Raw genomic sequence first — 21,603 nt, 5'->3', positions numbered from 1 at the left:
TCATTTGGGAAAGCGCACCATTTAGTGGGACTGAGGTGGGGGGCCAGCTGGAGCAGGGGTGGGGTAGAAGGTGAAGCCACAGGACTAAGAAAGGACCAGTTTGTCAAAGGCCATCGACAGTTCTGTGGGTAAAATAATAGTCTTTCCAACAAGTGGCGTTGGAACAGCTGAATGTGCTGTGAATGCTAAAGAATAAAGAGTATGTTCCATTCCTTTCCTGCAGCAGTCTCTGCCTTGAGCACCCTGCCACCCCCAGTGTCTGCCTCCCAGACGCCTTCCTGTGGCTGGGCTGGGCTGCCTGCGTCATCTGGGCACACTGTGCACACTTTTCATCCCAATTCAAAGGAGCTTGAAGGAAGAGAGAAGGAAGACAGGAGGAGTGCCAGGCAGGTTCCTTGCCAGAGGCGGAGGGACCGTGCACAGTGCTGGTCACATCACAGATCCCCAAATGGCTGAGGGACGGAAGGCCTGGAGAGTTAGGGAGGTGGGGAGTCAGGGAAGACCTGGGGGTCAGGAGACGGAAGAATCTTCGCAAAGAAACAGTTAGACCCAGGATCCGGTCCTTCACCTTATACATGAAGAAACCTGTTAACGCATCCAACAGGTGCATCCAAATTTACCCCTGGAGAGGTCAGCTCTAAAGCACCCCCCCCCCCCAGCTACCTCAGACACAGCTCAGGTGAGGAACCAGCTTGAAACCAGGCACCACTGAGAGAGAGTCAGTCGTGTCTCCGGTCCCATCCGAGTGCATTTTGGCTTAGCCTGTATTATAGGCCATGTGCTCTAGGCTCATTCCCTCTAGACTTCTGCCTGGATCACCAGCAGGATAACCACCTACTCTCCATGGAGCCAACTTCCCACAGGGCTCCTGGGTGCTGAGTCAGGTGCAGAGGGAAGGCCATGGTGCCTGCAGGTGGTCATCTGGGCTCAGACCTTGCTGTGGCCAGGACCACAGTCCAGCAGTCGCCATCTCCACTAACAGCGTCTTTGAGAAAAGCCCAGCCCAGCAACAGTAATGCTCACGCTGTGCTCGTGTGTTAAGCAGAGCCTTGTTAAGATTCCAAGTGTCTGGTTTCAGACCACAACTCCCAAGGCAGTACTTTCTCCATCCTCACCCCACCAAGGGCTCCGTAATTTGAAAGGAACTGGAGCAGGCTGGACGTTCCCACCAGACACAGACCCAGAGCCTTGACAGGGCACCAGGCAGGTTTTTCTAAACTCCTCCCTTCCTCCTATACCTTAACTCCCCCCAGCCCGGGCTCCAGGATCCTAGAGGAATCAGGAGGTTAGGATCTAAAATAGAAAGCACGGGGGGAGGGTATAGCCCAGTGGTAGAGTGCATGCTTAGCATGCACAAGGTCCTGGGTTCAATCCCCAGTACCTCCATTAAAAAATATAAAAATACATTAAAAAAAAAAAAAGAAAGAAAGCTAACAGCTATAGCAAGGGAGACTCTGTTCCCTAGAATGGAAGGAAGCGGGTACAGGTCAGGAAGACTCAGGTAGGGTCAGAGCTGGGCTTTGTAAAATGAAGACAATCCAATAAGGGAGGCTGAGGGCCTTGCTGGGTGGGAGACCGTCAGACCTCCGCCCTGAGGAACCAGAGACCCACCGCCTGGGACTGCCGGCCCCCGCCTGCAGCAGTCACAGGCAGCGTGCCTGGGCACCACCCTCTTAGCAAACCCCTCCCAGGGGTCAGTCAAGCAGGACTCACTGATGTTGGGGGCATTACCTAGATTAGTGCTAGTAACTCCTCCCCTGAACCCAAGGCAAGGCCACTGGTGACACTTCCAGGCAGTGCTGTCTCGCTGGTGCAGATGCACACCCTGACTTACATGCTAGAAATGAGTGTCCGAAAGTCAGAGCAGTAAACCCAGGCCCAGATCACAGGCCACCCTTCTGGGGACTCTGGGCTGGGCTCTGCTCTAGGGTCTTCCCTTTGGAGAGCATGGGGCCACTCCTGCCTCCCTGGGGGGGCCCTTTCAGGCCACCTGGACCTGGGCTGTGCTCGAGGGGCATCCAGGTTAGCATGGAACTCCTGCCAGGCCCTTTACTGACAGGGCCTTGACCTCCCAGACTGTGTGGCTGGGCCCTAGAACAGTAGTTCCTTTCTCTTTGGGGCCCCTTTGAGTGTAAAAGATATGGACATCCTCACCTACAAGGCTCATGGGCACTTTATAAGTTACTTCATATTTGTAGCTAAAGACCCAGTCTTTTGGTTCCTGGATCCTGTGCCTTAATAACGCATCAGGTAGAGTCCTTGTGCCCACTGGCCTGCGAGACGCTGTGGATTCTCTACTGCCCTCTGCTGCCGTGAGAGGGGAGGACAGGTGCTGATCCTTTCCCACTGAGGGACTGAGACAGTCTTTCCAGTGTCCGGTGTCCGGCTCCAGGGCCGACATACTCCCAGAAGCTTCGGCCAGAACCCCTAGTCAGCTCACCTTTCCTTGAGGCAGTTTCTGAGCCCTGAATGCCTGCTGGGAGGGTCGGCTCACCCAGGACCGTGGGTCCAGGCCTCCACCTGACACCCCTGGAGGCAGAGGCCACCTGCCTTAACTTGGAAGGGGAGCAAGGGTGTTGGGAATGATGGGCAGGGTCATCACAGTTCCACACCATGTGCAGAATAGACTGCATCTGCAGGGTGTAGGGAACAGTGGGAGGAGATGCAATGTTGGGGGGAGAGGGTGTCGGCACCCCTGGTCCTCACCCCCATCCTTGCCATCTCTGGACCCTGTGCCCCCTCTTCATGGGCAGTCACCTGGTGTCAGCACTACCAGCCGGGGAGAAACGTGGGAACAGAGCTGCGTGCTCGCCACCACCAGGAAACAGAGTGCGGGATTTTCAAGACCACAAGACTGATCCCTTCGAGTCACAGTCAAGAAAAAGGGTGACTGATTTACATTATAAGATTTAAGACACAAATAAATACAACGCCTGCTCCTTGATTATACCCTAACTTTGAAAAACTGACTAAAAATGTTGTGGCCACTAGGAAGGTTGGACTACTGACTAGGTGTTGCTTTAGGGAAGCGTTATTAGTCTTGTCAGTGACAAAAACAAATGTGTGTTATGAAGTAGCTATAAGTGAGTTTAACTGGGTCAGCAGAGCAAAATAAACACAGTACACTTAGATGTTGAATCCGGGTTGTAGGGACATGGGCATTAATTGTACCAGTCTCATCACTTTCCTGGAATTTAGAAAATTAATAGTTTAAAAAATATAAAACCTTGTGACAATCTCCTCTGGAACAAAACCATGCCATGTGGCCCAGCCCCTCGGGCAGTGCGTACCAGTTACTCGAAGAGACCATATTCACAGACCTTCTGCCCTGCTCTGCCCACTGTCTAAATGGCAGGCCTTTCTGCACCCCCGACCCCTTTGGAGCAGGAGCCACAGTCAGTGGGTGTGTCCCCAGCAGGTGGATGGTGCGGGCCCTGCCCCAGCCTGACTGGCATGCCCAGGACGCCTGTCTGCCAGGCGGACGCACATGACACATACTTTTCCTTTCGTCAGCGCAAACTTCCAGTAGAACCAGCCTTGGCACACAGGCCAAAGTCTGGGTTCAAGACAGGCCGAGATCTGTTAAGTGGAAGACAGCCTTCGGAGCTGCTCTTGCCCAGTTCTCCCCTCGGCACTTGTTTCCATGCTGACAGCTCTGCGGGACCCTCCCCTCCTGGTGGGCACACAGGCTGCTTGCTGACCCCTCCCTGCATCCCCACTTGCCCTGGGAGTCATGGGCACCAGCCCCAGCCAGATGAGTGCCTGGTCTCCACCACAGCCACAGAGGCACTCACACCCTTCGGCACCATACCCACCGTGGGTATGCCACGGCGAAGGCCACATTTGACCTCTGCCTGGAGGGTTCACAGCAGGCAGTGGTGACCTGGACACTGAGAGCTCCTCCTGGCTATCCTTCGTAGCCAAGACAACAGGCATGTTGGTGACTAGGGGTACCAGGTGGGTCTGGGGCTTGTGAGGTCCACATCCAGAACACCCTCGAAGCAGGGTGGTGGTGATGAGCCAGTTGAGGTAGGTGTGGGTGGGACGCTCGATGTCTAGGTATCATGGATAGCCTCACGTCCACCATCATGGCAGAGTCTGGGTGCCCCCGGTGGTCAGGTTGGAGCTGTAAGGATCCTACATCTTCTGTGGACACTTGGGGGCTGGGGAAAGAGCAAACTCATGGCTTCCTGCCATGTCAGCAGGGAGCGGGTCCTAAGCCAGTGCCCCCAAAGTGGATGTCAGGAGACCTGGAACCAGAAGCCGGTGCCCTGGTCCATCCAGGGTGACACTGAGGATGTGGATGGTACGTCACCTGCCCCAGCTCTCCTCTCTCGACAGAGCCCTTCTCTGTCTGGAAAGCCACTGTGAGCTCTACAACTGTATCCACTTCTGTAGTTTAAAAAACAAGACTCTGAGGCATATGTTACGCTTAACTGCATACGTTTTATTGTTTGTACAGTGAGTGATTGACAAGGTTATACACCTGGAGAGAAGCCAGGCCAAATACAGGAATTCCCACCCCTTCTTTTCACTCTTCAGAAGTGACAAGACAATGCCCACAGGGGGCATGGAGTTCTGGGGAGACACAGTACCTGGAAGGCTGTGCTGTTGTTCAGGGGATGCAGGGAGTGTGGTCAGAGCTTTGCTACCTCGCTGCAGGGGAGTGAGGGTGGAGTATCTCATAGAACATGCAGATTCTCAGGCCCCACCTCAGACTGCAACCCAGGAACCTGAAGCTGTAACAGGTGCCCTTGGTGTTCCTCGGACTAGAAAAGCATCCACCTGTACCAGACACATGCTAGTGACAATATAAAAATTTTCCATTTGTTCACAATGTATACACGCTATCAAGTTATGTTGTATACCCAAAACTAACATAATGTTACCTGTCAATTTTATATCAATAAAAATAAACTTTAAAAAAAGCAAAAAAAAAAAAAAAGAAAAGAAAAGTAGGTTTATGCAAAGTGATGACTGAAAAAAAGAAAATTCTCCTTTTAAGAAAAGTCTAAGCCTAGGGGCGCTTTATGTCCTCAGGTCACTTGAGTCCTCAGTCTGAGCAAAAGGGAGCACCTGGACAACCCTCTAGAGGTCCAGCACCAACTGCTGGCTCCCTGCTGGCCTCACCCCTGGCTCTTGCGCCTGGGGCAGGGGACGGGGTGAACTGGGGAAGGGCTTGGAGGTAAGCAGGAGCCTCTCCCCACTGGCAAGCCCTGCTCAGGAGTCTAAGGACAAGCAGAGCATCAGGGCAGCTTCCCCTGACCTGCTGGGCTAGATGCGGATCAGAACCAAAGGCAGCTGGGGTCAGAAATCAGGCCAGCAAAGCGAGGAGCCAGCTGGGCAGAGCCTGAATCCACAGACCCAGGGCAGGGCCGGCTGTTCAGGCTTCTAACCCTGGATCCACAAGCAGACACACAGCTGTCCCAGGGGAAACCAAGTGGACAGAGGCCAGAGGAGCCACGTGGACACTGCTGGCACTGGCCACAGCCCACACCTGTGGTTCCCTTTCTCCTGCACGTGTCCAGCCTCCTGGGCCAGGGAAGGGGCTGCGGACACACTGATCTCCTGCAGGGGCCAGGGGCACATGGTCTGCTCCCCAGTGTCTGATACCTCCAGCACCTGGTGGAGGAGCTCCCTTCCCACGAGCAGAGGCCTTGGGTCTTCCTTGCCCAATGGCAGCTGCTCAGGGTGGGTGCCTGGAAGTGCTGGTTCTTACCTACCTTGAGGACATGAGCACAAGGACACAGGGAGGCTGAGCCCCCAGGGGACCCACAACAGGGCATGAGGGCGCCTGAGGCCCATTTCCAAACCAGTCCTGCCTGGCCAGTGAGGGGAGTCTGGGGTCCCTTCCAGGCCCCTCCTTTGATCACAGACACTGCATCCTGCTTGTTGAGGAATCAGGGGTGTTTAGGGGAATCTCATGGACTTCTGATTGGGTTAAGAACACAGACTAGTGTAGAAAACCCAGCCCATAGTTTACTGTCTACAACAGGTCGTCAGAAAGATGGGGGAGGGGTTTTCAGGAACAGGAAACAGAGGAGATCTAGATGCAGAAAGGAGGCAGCAGGGGACCCCCAGGAGCCAACAGCAGCTGAGTTCATGGGGGCCCACATCCCATCGGGGTGTCCCAGTTCAGGCTGAGTGGGGACGTGGGAGTGTCCTCAGCCCTGGTTCTGCTGTCCTCAAGAGTCCGAGGGAAGGAAAGGAAGTTTACAGTTTCCACTTTCATATCTGCTCTTTATTTTGGTCTCCGTTCTGGGTCTGACCCCAACTCAAATAGTTGGCAGTTTCTGGGCAGAGCTGTTTGCCAGGGAGCAGGGCCCCTTCCTGAAGACAGCCTCACAGGAGCTCAGCCTCACTGCTGCACTCCAAGAGCTCCCTCCCTGTGTGGAGCTCCCCTGACTTTGGGTGAGGAGGGGGCCCCAGGTGCCCACTCACCCAGGACAGAAGGCCCCAGGTCCACAATGTCAGCTTTGTGCTGTGCTCATCAGCTCAGGTCTTACTGAAGACAGTGTGTTGGAGGGGTCCTCATGGGTCCCTAGGCCATGTCCCTGGGTGTGCTGCCCTCGGGCTGGCACTGCCCACTGGCCCACAGGTGGGGGCAAGGGGCTGGGGAAGCAGAGCAAAGCTCCAAGGGGAGGGAGGGGCCCTGAAATCCTCCCTGAAAGCTGCAGCCTAGCAGACTGGGCTCCCTTTCCAGGCCCCCCACATATAAGGCCCTCATTTTTCATTTACTCAGGGCTTGAGGTCTTCAGGGGCAGGAACTAAAGAAAACCAAGACCAAGCAGCCAAACACCTGGCCAGTGCCGTGTCCGCTGGCCAGGGTGGCTAGGGAAGGCTCAGAGGCTTGCAGGCCAAGACAGTCCCGGAAGCCTCTAACTCTGGACCCGGTGGAGAAGGGGTCTCCACGCCAGGGCCCTGTGTGTGCCACACCCTGCGGGCAGAAGGCTAAGTGCAGGTCTGTGGGTTCACAGAGGCAGAGGCTCTGGAGTCAGGGTCGGTTGGAAAGCGCACTCACACTGTCCCCTTTTAGGGGGTGTTCTACTCTGGACACTTGTCTGGGCCTCTGCAGTGCAGCCGAGTTAATCCAGATGAGGGCTGCTCAGGGGTCACCACAGAGGCAGAAGATTCACCTCACCAGTCAGCACTCCTCATTCAGGCGAGTACCGGCGATGGGCAGACTCCTGAGTCAGGTCCGCCCGCTGCCGTTGCCGCCAGAGCGGATCGGTTAGAAAGGCTTCCTCCTCCCAGCGCAGGGGGTTCTCCCGGACCCGCAGCAGTTTAACAGTTTCGTTAGGAGCTACCCTAAGGACAGCCTCAGAGCCTTTGCAGGGGCTCCGGACAGGGGTCGCGGCCAGAGTTTCCCGAGAGGCGGCGGGGCTTGTGTACACACGTGGGTTCTTCGTCCAACGGAGGGACTTCGCGTCCGTGTACGGGGAGCCGACCGCGGAGAGGAGCGCAGAGGCCTCCCTCCCTGGCACCAGGAGCACCTCTGGTCAGCTAGGGCCGAAGCTCGGGGCCCTCTGACCTCTAGCAGGAGTCAGAACTGGACAGACTTGAGGGAGCCCCGGGCACTCGGCTGCGGGACCGTGCTGGGGGCGGGGAGGATCCCGGTGTCCAGGCCACGGCGCCCGGGACTCCTCCAGCGCATGCGCCCCTAGCGGGAAGGGGCTCCTGCCGTCTCCACGAGCTCCCCAGGGCCCTGCGGCCTGCGCACCGCAGACTCCCTGAGCGCCCCCAGACCCCCTACCACGGCTGTTCCAATAGGTGAAGTGTGCGGAGGGCCCTCGAAGCAGACGGGCTACCTGCAGCTGTGCCCCCACTCCCCCCTACCCGGCGGCCATGGAGACCCCCGTGCTGCTCCTCCAGTCCCGGCACCGGCAGGCTAGAGGGGCGTATATCTCCCCAGCTGCCACCTTGCAGCCCAGCGCGGCTCCAATTGGGCCGGGGCCACCCTCACCCCGCGTGCTCGCCTGCTGCCAGGCGCCCAGTGAGGTCCCTCTCCCCTCCGCTATTGGGCTGCCGCTTTTGAACTATCCCCGCCCTGACCTGTCATGGGGGTTTGTAAAGCCCAAGGGAGGGGATGCCTCGGGGGTCCGAGTCCTCCCACCAGCTCGACCCTCTCTACTCTAGTGGAGTGTGTGCCGGATCTGAGAGGTTAAAGCTTTGGGAGAGCCTCCATCCCGTTGTTGTCTTAGGTCATTACATGGGGAACACCGCGGACCTGTTGGAAAAGTGCGTAACTGGAGGGTGGCGCACACCTGAGGTTCGCAGCCACCACAGAGGGAAAGGTGCTGATGCAACCGGGTGCGGGGGGTGGGGTTGGGAGCTGGGGGTTCTAAGGCAGGACACGGTGCGGCTGGGGGGAAGGGCGGCAGACAGGTGTGGGGAGAGCACTGCTGGTGAAGGTAATTGAAACTTACCTCCCCTTTGACTGGGGCAGCTGCTCCAGGTCAGGTGACTCCAAGCCCCAGACTGCCTGAATCAGCTTGAAGAAGACTTGTAAGTAAGTAAAGATGGAAGGCGGGCTAGGGCCTTGGATGCTGGCCTGAAGAGTTTGCTTGTAATCGCACTGGCTCTGGGGTGCCACTGAGCGTCTTTGATCAGAGGAGTGATGTGATTAGAGCAGCATTTTAGGCAGCACACACATATACTTTCCCCCCTCCCCCCAGTAGTGGTTTCATGTTTTTTCTACGATACAGGGCACACACACACACATTGTCCCTCTCCCCAAACTGTCTGCTGTCAGAGGTGAGGTTTTGCTTCTAAATACCTAAGTGTAACACACTGGGCCTTCTCCCAGTTTGAGAGGGCAAGCTGGTGTTTAGTTGTATAAGATGATGGGGACCGCACAGTGATGCCCTCCCTACTTACTGCACAGCACCTTCCATGGGAACTCAAGCACCTGTCATCTCCAGTTCTCACTTCCCAGTGGATAGGTGACTGCACCCAGTGTGGGCTGGCTGGCCTTGGAGGCTTGAATTCTTGCCTTAGAAAATCTGTAGCAGTAATGACTTCCTGCTGGTAGAGCTCAGGAAGACAAAGTTACTGTGTCCCTCGCCAGTGACCCCTGGATTCCTGCACCTGTTTACCCACTAGACTCCAGCCATGTCATTTGAAAGCATCCTGAAATATTTTTAAACTAAATGCCCAGGTGGCTCAAGTCCAGGGTGCCATGGTGAACTTGGAACTCTGAAAAGTATTCTTCGGTCTCAGCAGTGGGGTTTGCTGAGCTGCCAGTGCTAGAGTGGATGCCTTTGGTCAGGGACTAACGTCAGGGACGAAGGTGTGTGGGTGAATATTCGAGTGAGTGCTTTGAAACCTCACATTGACAAGGCTCAGACGTGGGCCCTGTTGCCTGTCACTGCCCTAAACAAAACAAGTCACATGGTGTGTCCTACTGAAGGGGGCACATCAGTGATTAGAGTGGAGCTGCCATCTCTTCCTCTCTTCCTTCCTCTTTGGCATTCATTCCACCTGCTGTTAGGTCAGCCATTATTTAAAACGTCCTTCCATCCCTCTACTGAATAGTCACCCTAACCCAGGGATGGTAAATACACTTGAAACAGTGACATCCTCAGTGATACTTGTGGAAATTACAGACCCCCTGCTCTTGACAATATGCTTATTTACATCACACCAATCAAAATTAGCCCCCTTGCAAGGTATTTGGATTTATTTCTATTACCTAGACTCTTCCCAAGTTTAGATTTTTATTTCTGATTTTCCTCCTCCTTTTCTTTATATCATTTGTAAGCCTCAAAAATAAAAGACCCAGTTATTTTACCAGCAAAATGGGCTTATTTGGGACTGCCAGAAAACTGCGACTTGGGACAGGCAAGGGCTTGCTTTTACCAGGTTCAGGAGGGATGCGGGCAGGTGTATTCTGAGCAAAAGTTCACTGGAGAACAGGAGTCCGAGGTTGTGACAGTTTCTCACTGGCTGCCAATGATGGTCAGAGTGTCCTTGCTGGGAAGGGAGGGATCTTCTTCTTCTTTTTTTCTTGCTTTCCTGCCTTCCTTCTTTCCTCCCTCCCTCCCTTCCTTCTGCAGGAGATAAAATTCCTATGTGGAAAATGTCCTTCCTAGTACCAGAGGAAAAGCTACATCTTACTTCCCTCTTCCTGCTGGTGCTCCTCCTTCCAGCCGTCCCACTCTATGTAAGATGAGGTTCCTTGATTTATTCTCACACCCCACTCATCTCAGCTTCAGGAATTTACTTATTTGGGGAAAGGTAATCAGGTTTATTTATTTATTTATTTATTTTTGATGGCGGTGCTGGGGATTAAACCCAGGACCTTGTGCACGCGCTCTACCACTGAGCTATTTCCCTACCCCCGAGGAATTTGAAATATTCCCAAGATCAGAGGGAAAGGCCCATGGTCAGCTCTAGTTTTCAGGCCATCTGAGAAATCCTGATAAGCTTGCATCCTTCTCCTATGTGCACTCTCTTCTCATGCTCCCCCACTGCACAGCAGTTAAATGACATGGAACTGAAATGATAACCAGTCAGTCTGGGCAAGGGAGGAGTAGAAGAAGATGAAGACACTTTGTGAGAACAAGAATGTCCTGTTCAAGAGGTGAAGAATCAAGGTAAACAGGGAGACACCAGGGCCATGTCTAGGCTATTTGTTCTTGAGCCAGTGCTAAGGCTGAACAGGTGGTACCTGCTGTCAAATGACTGAATGACTTACAATGGAGGTCACCTTAATAGAGGTGCCCAAGTTGGGGGCCTTTGGGCTCACTTTCTTCCCTGTTGTCTTACCTTGAAATTGGCTGGGGCAACAGCTCCCTAGGATGGAGACCCATTTCCACACAATTCTACATCTGATACCAGAGCCCGTTCAGGACAGAAGAGGGAAGGGATAATGTGTAACCCTGTGGGAATTAGTCACTCTCCTCTCACCTGCTTAGGGTCAAAAGTGTCCCCAGCCCACATTCCATCTCCTTACCAGCTCTCAGGTCACAGTTCATCCTGGCCCCCAATCTAAAATAGACTGTCTGGGGTCACCAGGTCTGGATTTTAGAGGCACCCTGCTCTCAATGAGTGGAGGACTTATTCCTGGCACCCCAAATTAGAATCATTTGTTATATTATGCTCTGGGTACACAGTTTTGTGTCACAGGCTACCAACTACTCATCACGGATGACACTGTTTCTGTATGAGGGAAAATGCATTCTAAATTTCTATAGACTTGGGGGGAGGGTATGGTCAAGTGGTACAGCACATGCCTAGCATGCGCAAGGTCCTGGGTTCAATCCCCAGCACCTCCTCCAAAAAATAAATAAGTAAACCTATTACCTACACCCCCCCCCCAAAGTAAACAAACAGTAAATTTCTATAGACTTGAAATGAATTTGGTGGATACTTCTACGATTTAATTTGTTACACAGCCACTAAGCAGATGAAAAAAAAAAACCAAAATGCAGAACATTATCAGCATTGCAGAAGCCCTCCAGGTCTGACCCCACCTTTGTCATCAATCAAGCATCCACACGCACGGGTCTGCTTCTGAGCGATTTTGTTCTACTCGTCTTCTGTCTATCCTGTGACAAACCACGATGCTTTTCCAATAGAGAAACTCTCCCATCTTGGTTTTCTCCATAGCTGTCTTGGCTATTCTTAGTCCTCTGCACTTATGTAACTTTTAGAATCAGTTTGAATTTCACACATACAAGAAAACCTTTTTTTTAAAAACATTTTTAATTTTTTGGTTGAGGGGAAGAGGTAATTGGATTTTTATTTATTTATTTTAATGGAGGTACTGGGGATTGAACCTAGGACCTCATGCATGCTAGACACGCACTCTACCACTGAGCTATACCCACTCGCCTCCTGTTCGATTTATGTTTGGGATTTTATTAAATTTATATACATAAGTTTGGGGAAAAGTTGACATATTTACAATTAGCAAGGAGTTGGCAAACTTTTTTCTTTAAGGGCCAGGCAAATATTTCAGGCTTTGTAGTCTAAGAGGCAAAATTGAGAATATTATGCAGATACTTACATAACCTTTTAAAAAGGTAAAAAACATCCTTAACCCCCAGGCTCCTGAATCCCAGTAAATGAGATGCCGGCTTGAATGATCTGGCCTGTGGGCTGCGGGTTTCCGGCCCCATGAATTTGCTTGTTTTCCTCTAACTTCTCTCAGTGATGCTGTGGAAGGTTTTGTGTTGCAGGCTTGCAAATCTACTGTCTAGCTTCCAGTTCCCTACTTATCTCCCCAGCTGTGTCTAATCCTCTCTTAAAACCTTCCAGTGAATTCTTACTTTTGCTTTTGGATTTATTTACATCCTAGAATTCATTTGTTTTTTCACATCCGGTCTCTTCTTTATAGAGTCAGCAGTTATCTTATGGTCTGTCTGGAAGCTGCATGTCCCCAGCCACAATGGGCCTTTTCCCCTGGCCTTTTGTCTCACTGGCTTGGTCATCTTGTCCCATATGCTTGGATACATTTTACTCAGGATATTGTGTTAGCAAAACTGTCGTAGAGACAATTTGAAGTTCAGGGGGATGGTACTTTAGAGTTTTTGTTTACTATTATGCCAGAGGCTTTGGAAACCAGCACTTTGGGATCATCTTAATCCAATATCCAGGACTGAGACTTTGGAGTGGGGTGGCAGACACGAGAGCCTTCACCTACTCCTGAGTGCAAAGAACCAGGGGACTCAACGCAAAGGGAGGGATGGTTGCCAGGGCCACACCCTTTGACAGGCCCTGTCCCCACCTTCTGCAAGGCCGTCAGAACTACCTGTTGGCCTCTGAACTACCTCCTCCAAGTCAGGAAACGTGCCCCCAGAGGCCCAGGAGCTCCATCTCCAGCGGCCCTGGTCCAGTAATTATTCAAACTCAGTTAGCTCTCTGAGGCCTTTGAACTTTTAAAATATTTTGTCCAGCCTTTCTAACTGCCCTCAGTGGGACGGTCAGCTCACCACTACCAGAAGCACAAGTCCTCACGTCACACAGCAGTTACTTGAGGAGCCTCTTACGGGGGTGACAGCAGGCAAAGTGTCAGTCCACCCCCATCCATCTCCGATTCTGTGTCAAAACAAGAAGGCCTTGGGAAAGTGGATACTCACAGCCACCAGCGTGGGTTCCCTCCATCTGCCCGTGGCCAATACCATGACCCAGCTCACAAGAGCCCCTACGTGCAGGGGCTGCGGAGAAGACCCATTTCACAGCAGACACTGAGTGACCATCAGCTGATGGACCCCATGGTAAACCCTAAGGTGCAGGTTTCAGCCCTCCTCTGCTGTTTCAAATTATATATTCTTCCCAAGGGCATGCAAGAATCTAATTCCCACTGTTTAAATGCCTTTATTTCTTTCAAACAAGCGGAAAAGGCAGAATAACCAACCACTCGATATTTTTGGCTACTGGAGCAACAATCTTTGGCAATTCTCAAAAAAGAAATACAAATGACAAGTGTATAAAAATTTCATTAGAAACAAAATAAATGCAAATTAAAACAAGATACTATTTTTCCTCCCATTAAAGTGGCAACATATTCATTTAATGATAGTAACTAACCAGTGTCAGCAGCTGGGAGGAGGCAGACCAGCACAGCTGTTCGCCAGCTCGCTGGGTACCACAAAGCCTTGAAGACCCACAAACCCTGCAATCCCACTGCTAATGAGGAGATAATGAGGGTGCGTGGACAGATCTAATTACAAGGTTGCAAGTTGTACTGCATGGTTTATGAGGAACTGGAGACAACCTAACAGTGGACTGTTTACATAAATGACAGAACAGAAGCACAAGGCGCACTGAAAGCAGTGATGCAGAGACGGTCTCTACCGACATGGGAAGTGTGCTTTGTCAAGTGGAAAAATACAGTATGATCTCGTTTGTTTAAAAACCCCTCCATGTTTATGTATACAGCACATATAAAAAACACTGAGAACCACAGAGACCACATTATCATCAGCAGCAATCTCTGGGTAGTGGAAATACGAATAATTAAAAACATTTTTATACCCATTTTTGTATTTATCTGCAGTGAATGTGTGTTGCTTCTGTGATTAAAAAAGGGGGAAAAAAAGTAGGTCTAGAATGCTGTGCCGAGGTTTGGCTTGTGAAAAGAGGGGCCATGTGTCCAAGGGTCATCTACTTGGTTTTGTCCCTCCTGACCTGAGTGGATGTTCTCACAAATGCCACAATCATGGACATCTGACTGACTGTCTGGAAAAGCATTCTCTGATTTTCTGCCAGAGCTCAGAAGGTATGGCCAGGGAAGGAAGCCACCTTTCTGGAGAGGAGGCTGGTTGCAAAACTGTGCCCAAGACCCACAATTAGTCGGGAAGCCCTCAGAATAAGCTCTGAGGAGGAGGAGGAGGAAGCAACCAGGACACAGCTGCGAAGGAATGTTGGCAAGGTCTCCATTTAGTCCCCATTCAGTTCTGGGGTCCTGAGGCTCAGAGGCAGGGGTGGCAGGAGGGGACCTGACACCTGGCTACACTGTGTCCCTCTGAGATGGTGAGTCTTCTCAGGAGAGAAATGCAGAGCTGAAAGTCACACCGAACACCAAGCTGTTGGAGCACTGCCGGCTACACACAGAGGCATCTGATGGACAGCCTGCATCTGGGCTGGTCCAGAGCCTGACTAAGCCAGCACTCAGTGAGGACCACACACAGGAGGGTCTGTACGGCACCACCCACTAATGGAAGTCCTTCCTAGGAGCAAAGGAAGAGTTCTGTATCCAGATAAGACAAACCTATAAGCTCACATATGACCCAGCCCTGCTGCAGCCCACTCTGATTCCCAGAGACCCTGTGAAACAGCAGTGCTGAGTTTTCCTTGGGGTGCCTGACAGATGGGGTTGAAAATCTGAATTTCAGCTTAGAGGCTACAGCAGTGAGGAGCTCATATGAAGAGAAACTACATCAAGATCTGCAGGAAGAAGGGTCAAATCGACCTTCATAACAAAAAGTCACTGTCCGCCTAGAGCAGAGGCCCTCACACATGATATCAGAGGTGTGCCCAAAGTAATGTTTCCAGTTAGTGGTTTAAATGCTGCAGTTTGTAAATGCTTTACTTTTAGAAAGAATAAATTACTGCACATAAAGTCAGCCACACAGCAAAGTCCCTCTGAGATGCTCATGCGCTTTCTTGAATGAGAGAGAAAAAGGTGAATTTCAACCATCAGCACAAGGGCACCAGATGTCACGTGTCATCGTGGCTAAAAGGCTGAACACTGCTCTCTGAGGGCAAGAAACAAGGGAGCCCCCAGATGCAGGAGAGCAGAAGGCTGGGGGCGGAGTGGGGTGGGCGTAGATCTGGGGAAGTATCCCTGTGTCCCAAACTGGGGGAAAAGGGAGACTGGGAAATGCCATGACGCGAAGCGAGCTCGCGGCTGTAAGGTGAGTGTGATGAGGCGCAGATACGCACGATTACGTGAGCACAGAGAAGGCGGCAGAGAAAGTTGTCCCAGAGACGCCAGTCCTCGTGGGGAGTGGCTTTTATAGTGGGGCCGGGGCTGAGCCCCTCCGTTACTCATGGGAAACCCGCTCCAAGGCCACATAGAAACTCTTCTTGTCGTCCAGGCAATGCCAACCGATGGGTCCGATTTCACAGTCTGCGCAGACAAGGAACTTCACGTTGCCCACGTCCTTGGTGAAGCCCACGTTCTCAAAGATGAACATGTCGTCAACCAGCCAGTGCTCCTGGAGGAGGTCACCCTCGGGGCTGCTGCCATCAGCCAGCGCCGGCTTCTTCCTCATGGAGGGAAGGAAAAGCTGTGGACATAAGGGGACACAAAGCTGAGCCCCTACCCCGCCCGCCCGCCGCACTGGACCCCCTAAGACCCCCAGCACTTTCCTGGTGAGAACAAATCAAGCCTGTCTGTAAGTTACAGACTAGGATGCGCAGCAGTGCCCGGCTGCCCCTGGTCCAGGCCTGGTTCCCAGGAGACAGGGAGGAGCTGACTGGTTGCCGTGGTAACTCAGCCCTCACCAGGCCCACAGGCCCACCTGTCCCATCTCCCCTCCTCGTGCTCCAGCCTTGCCAGCTCCTCGCCTTCTCCCAACAGGTGGGTCTGCTCTGCCCACAGATCCTGCAAGGCCAGCTCCTTCCTGACATTCAGCTCGCAGGTAGCCTCCCAGGCTTTTCCTGGGCTAACTTCCCACACTCTCCACTGTACTTTTATTCTGTGAAATGGCTCTACTGAGGTATAACTGACACACCACACGTTTTTAGAGTGGACAGTCTGACAAACTGTGGCACTTGTGTCCGGCACACCTGAACCTTTGCCACAATCAAGGTAACAAGCATACTCATCACCCTAAAAGTTTTGGGATGCCACTCCCCCTTTGTTTTCTACTCATCGTTCTCTGAAATTATCTCATTAGTTTACTGGCTTGGTTATTTACCATGCATCTCCCTCCACTACCTTTCTTGTTCACTGCTGCATCCTCAGTGCCTGGAACAGCAACTGGTACAGAGCAGAACTTGAACAGCTGTTACAAGAATAAATACCGGATATCTGGCTTTGCTCTGTTCCATCACTGTTACGAATATGCTGGATTTGTCTTATAAAAGGAGCACTAAGAAGGAAAATCTAGTTCCAGAATGTGGAATATTATCTTGAGGATGCTCGTACCCCAGATCAACATGCCTTCCCACCCACTGGGAGACAGCCCCTGACACAAGCAAACATGCACACGCACATGCTCCCTCTGCTCTTGTCCTCACGCTTACTTTCACACCGCAGCTGCCCCAGACAACTGCAAAAACAGTGCTGGGCAGCTCGTTCCCTGCTCCTTGCCGGGCTCTGCCGACACACTGAGCACATTCCACCCCATGGCACACGGCTGATGTGTCCCCACACTCTAACAAAACAGAACAGCTTTATTGTGCTAGCCTGGCATCAGCAACTGGAATAAAAGCAATTTAAAACTACTTAAAAAAATTAGACTCACATCAGTCTGAAGCAGGTAAACACTCTGTGAGGATGAGTAGGCCCCTTCCAGAATGTTAGTGAGAGGTCCACAGAGCTGCCCGTGGCTTTGACAGACCCTGGAGCTTGGACTCTGGGCCACTGATGCCGGTAGGCTATCCCTGACAGGGAGGAGGAGGCTCTGACCTGGAACTTCCCCCTCCCTGATTAGTGACTAAAGGACAATACCATTGTCAATGTTCATTCGAGGGGTCCACAGGGTCCTGCTCCCTCTATTCCTCAACTTCCCATTTCTACTGGGATCCTGTACGTCAGACCCGTATCTGTGCACATGATCTCAGCAAAGCAGAGCACAGCTGCCATGGTCAGGTTACAGATGTAACACATGGATACAATGAGGCTTTCTGGACAGACCACTGGGATGGAAATCAAGAAACAAGTACCTACGCTGAAGCAGCTAATCCGGCTGGTTGGGGGCCAAAGTACCAGACCCCTGACCTGGTAGGTTAACTTTGCAGTCAGGAGCCTAGCCAGCACCCCCGCTCCTGAGACATGCAGACCACCACACAACTCAGGAGGGTCTGTTGTCTCTGAGACACCTCTTTTGCTCTTTTCAAGAAGTGTTAAGGGTACCCTTTTAAAAATAAAAAATTTTCTTTCTCTTTGTGAAGGTACATTCTCATAGAAAACTTGGCAAACATGCTACACTCCAGATGAGAATAAAGCCTGTTACAATAATTTTTCTGATTTTCCCCCTTCTTGTGGTGATTTTAAAACACGTCCACAAATTCTTTGACAATCTTTCCACCAAGATGTGGAGACCATGCCTCTCCCCTTGTGCCTGGGCAGGCCGAGCTGGAAGTGACAGCCTAGGTTAGAAAAGGCCAGGTCACTTCTGCTGATTTCTCTTGAATCACTTGCTCTTGTAGCCTTGGTGACTATGCAAGAACCATGTGGGGAGACCGTGAGGAGTGACCTATCAAAGCCTGTCCCAGTGCTCAGGTGCCTGGGTCTTCCCACAGGTAGACACATGAGTGAAAAGTTTTTGCGATGATCCCCCTGATGGCTGTCACAGGGAATACCTTGGATAAGAACTGCCTAGCTATGACCGGGCCCAGCCAACCCCAAATTCGTAAGCAAAAAAAATGTTTAAAGTCACTGTTTTGGGGTGATTTTGTGACACAGCCATAGATAACCAGAACAATAGTGCCTAACACATCTGAGATGCGTGTTCCACTTTGATTCCTTTTTTTTTTGTATTGTGATAAACTATACATAATGCAAAATTTACCATTTAAATCACTTTTAAGTGTATAATTCAGTGGCATTAAGTAGATTCACATTATTGTGCAACCATCATAACCACACTCATGAACACCCAAGCCCCCAATTCCTAACCCCTGGCAATCACCTATCTGTTCTCTATTTCTAAAATTCAAAGATGTCATATAAATGGAATGACACAGTGTGTAATCTTTTGGAACCAGCTTTCTTCATTCAGCATAATTCCCTGGGTACCCATGGTGAGGCTGTACTACAGTTGGTTAATCGTTCACCTGTAGAAGGACACTTGGGCTATTTCGAATAAAGGTGCAGTGAACACATATACTCAGGTCCTCGTGTGAACACATTTTCATCCCCCTGATAAAGGCCCAGAGTACACCTGCTGGCTCCCACGCTCCCGTCCAAAAACTACTCCACCCTCCCTCCCGTGAGCCCACCTTCCACTGCCCACTCCTGCCACGACTCCCCTCTCCCCAAAAGGTGAAAAAGCAACAATTCCCTTCTTTAGTCATCTCTCTTTCCCCAGTTCTCAAACTCTTCAGTGAGTGTTTCCTTTTCCTGTGTTCATGGACAGACGACTCCTGCTGAGGACACGGGCACCGGCCCCTCAGGACACGCCACGCACTGGGTATCTGGAGACCAGAACCACTGTCCTCGCTCCCAAGTTAGTACTCCCACCTCCTCCCAGCACATCTGCTCCTTTCAGGTTTCTGCTGTGTGGTGACTCCACAGGTCACCTGAGGCGGTCTGGTTACGGCTGACTGGACCTGGCTTAGTCTCCCTTTGATCCCACATCCCACCTGGTTCCTGGGCTCCCAGCCTGCGGTGAGGTAGCCTAGAGCCCACTCCCGCCCTCCTCTGTTCCAATGACCTTACTCCACCTGGTCTCTAGTCTGGCCACGCTGAACTTCTCAGCTCTGGAAAACACACTTCTCTCCACAACTATGAAGTCCTGCTGCTGTCCACCCTCCTCTGCTCAGCCTGATTCCAAGTTCCTCTGCCCTAGACTGCAGGTGGTTTCAGGAAGAACCGAGTTCGGGGTCTGAACATTTTATACCAGAAACGGTTCACGGGACTTAAAAGGAACGCGGTCCCTGAGGTGACTGAGGGCACCAGCTACACACGGTCAGATTGGTGGGCACTAACCCTTAGTTAACATGGACTGAGAGCTTCACTCCTTTACTTAAATCCCAATGTCTGTAGTTGTCCCTTATGCCACAGTTCCGGTGTAGGAGACCCAGACGAGGGACAAAGGACGCGGGACCTGTGCAGCAGTGTGAACGACTCCACAAGGTGGGATGGGATCACCGATAGGGAGCGAGCGCACTTGGGGTTCAGGCCACATCTCCTACTCTTTGAGGGTCGCCCCCAGGACGTCCCCTGCGTTCCCTCTCTTCCCAGGTCCCCCCGCCCACTCCCCCTGCCCCGGATCCCTGAGCCCACTCCCCATCCCAGGTCCCTGAGCCCACTCCCTAACCCGGGTCCCCATGCCCACCCCCCTTCTGGGTCCCTGAGCCCACTCCCCCCGCGCCCACTCTCCGGGAGGAGGCTCGGAGAGGTGACAGCGGGACGACGGGAACCGGCACCGGACCCCGAGGAAGTAACGCTCAGGCGCCTTCGGAAGTCAGTCTGCAGGGCCCGGCGTCGGGACCCCGCGGTCTGCAGGCGCGGCTCCGGGGCTCGGGCGTCCGGCCGGGTGTCCCCGTGTGTCCGCCCCGGGGCCGCCGTCCGGACCCAGGCAGGAGCTCACGGCTAAGGGCCGGAGGGTTCGTGGCGAGAGCGTCCGGCTGGGGGTCCTGGCTTCGCCGGCCCTCCCTCGTCCCTTGCCGCGCCGCCTCACCTGCCGGCGGGAGAAGAGCGCGGTGCCGGGCTGCAGCACGCGGGAGCCGCAGCGCTGGCACAGCACCGCCTTCCGGTTCCGGCCCTCGGCCGACACCAGCTCGCTCCGCGGCGCCACAGGATCCATGCCGCCACCTAGACCTCGTCCCGGCGATGCGCAGGCGCGGTCTCAGCGCGACCTCTCCGCACTGCGCAGGCGCAGTCTCGGCGGCGGCGCGGGAGCCGGCGGCGCTCTCTCTGCGCAGGCGCCGCTTCCCCGCCCTGGACGCCACTGCACAGCTGCCGCCCTTCGCCGGACGGGAGGCTGGGTGTTCACATGGCTTTGTGACAGACGCCTCGTGGATGTGACACAGCCTCTGCCCACGCTCACCTGGGCGCCGGGCTTCCCTTACACTGAGTGAAAACTGGTCCAGTGCGGTGTGCGTTTAGTCTCGTGAACGACGGGGACGACCGGGGGTCAGACCCTCATCACCAGGTCTCAGCCGCAGCGGCTCCCACGGGACACGACTTGCAGGGACACATACCTCTGGGGCGGAAAAGGGTGCTTGAAGTTTTAGTTGCTGCTCTGTTCTCATCACACTGACCATTTGCTACGTGGCAAGACGTGGTGTTGAAGCGCTTTAGAAACTAAACTCTCGAGGCACCACGGTTTCCTTACGGGGTTGTAGTGCGGCGAGGAAGGCTACCTTCCCGAGTCCACCGATCCAGGCATGGCCGGAAGCCACTCCTCGGCGTTGTTTCACTACTCTGATTAGTCTTTAGATCTCTGGCTTGTTAGTTGTAGTGCTGCCCGCGTGGTCTGCCTTCCTGAAGGACAGGGGAGCCGAGCCAAACCCCTGAATTAGTATCTCATCTACCACCACCCCGTCTGCACTTTTCTCTTCTTCCACTTTGTCCTTCACAAACTCAACATTTCCTAGCAGTTACAGAATAGGCTATACACCCTGAGGATCGGTAGGCACTTTGTACTTGAGAACATAGTCTCACCAGGAAGATGGGGCCAAACTATGCGAAAGGGACAATCAAGGGAACAAAGTAGATGGAAGCAGAGGTTAGGAGGAATTCCGTCTGGGGAGACAGGAAAGGCTTTACCCAGGTGATGCTTGAGTTGGACATTAAAAGATGACTAGGATTTTGTCAGGAGAGCAAGGTTACTTTAGATAGAAGGAACAGTGTGTGAGAACAAATTAAGGAATGGCCAGCAGACCACTGTGGTTGGAGCACATTATACTGGGGAAAAAGGGTGAAGGAGTAAGATCAGAAAGGCGGAGTGTGCCCAGATCACCGTGGGTCTTAATGTCAGGTTAAGGAATCCAAACTTTATAATATGGGCAATGGGAATCTATGGAATGTTAGGTCAGCAACAACTTTAATATTTACTGAAAATGTGCTATATGTTAGGTACTGTAATACCCTATCTGTGGTTTAGAAAGATAACTGATGACAAAATGGAGGGGCCAGATTGGCAGGCAGAAGAGCAGAAGTAAAGCCATCAGGAGACTATAACCTTGAGTCTGGGCAAGAGATAAAGTCTGAACTATGTGGTAGCAGAGGGAATAAAAATACAGGAAAGGGTTTGGAAC

General features: G+C 52.5%; 1 protein-coding gene across 2 annotated transcripts; it reads right to left on the bottom strand.

The window, feature by feature from the left end:
- Positions 1 to 13,304: 13,304 nt before the first annotated feature.
- RABIF (RAB interacting factor) lies at positions 13,305 to 20,205 on the bottom strand. Of its 2 annotated transcripts, none has more exons than XM_074351462.1 (2): positions 20,022 to 20,205; positions 13,305 to 15,713 (listed from the first exon to the last, which is right to left on the bottom strand). In XM_074351462.1, exons 1-2 carry the CDS (start codon positions 20,145 to 20,147, stop codon positions 15,492 to 15,494), a joined length of 348 nt encoding a protein of 115 aa, XP_074207563.1. In that variant the 5' UTR covers positions 20,148 to 20,205; the 3' UTR covers positions 13,305 to 15,491. The 2 variants fall into 2 exon arrangements, with proteins under 2 accessions (XP_074207563.1, XP_074207562.1); XM_074351461.1 differs by having other exon boundaries at positions 13,305 to 15,737; positions 20,022 to 20,195.
- Positions 20,206 to 21,603: the final 1,398 nt, after the last annotated feature.

The sequence above is a fragment of the Camelus bactrianus genome, chromosome 23, assembly GCF_048773025.1.
Source record: "Camelus bactrianus isolate YW-2024 breed Bactrian camel chromosome 23, ASM4877302v1, whole genome shotgun sequence".
NCBI lineage: Eukaryota > Metazoa > Chordata > Mammalia > Artiodactyla > Camelidae > Camelus > Camelus bactrianus.
Note: the sequence above shows the minus strand (reverse complement) of the source record. Positions and strands in the feature narration are given on the sequence as shown.

Bases quoted from the DNA above. Each gene is read 5' to 3' on its own strand.
- RABIF (XM_074351461.1), bottom strand. From the start codon at position 20,147: ATGGATCCTGTGGCGCCGCGGAGCGAGCTGGTGTCGGCCGAGGGCCGG. The intron at 15,738-20,021 runs GTGAGGCGGCGC...TTATGTCCACAG, and splicing joins CGCTCTTCTCCCGCCGGCAG to CTTTTCCTTCCCTCCATGAG.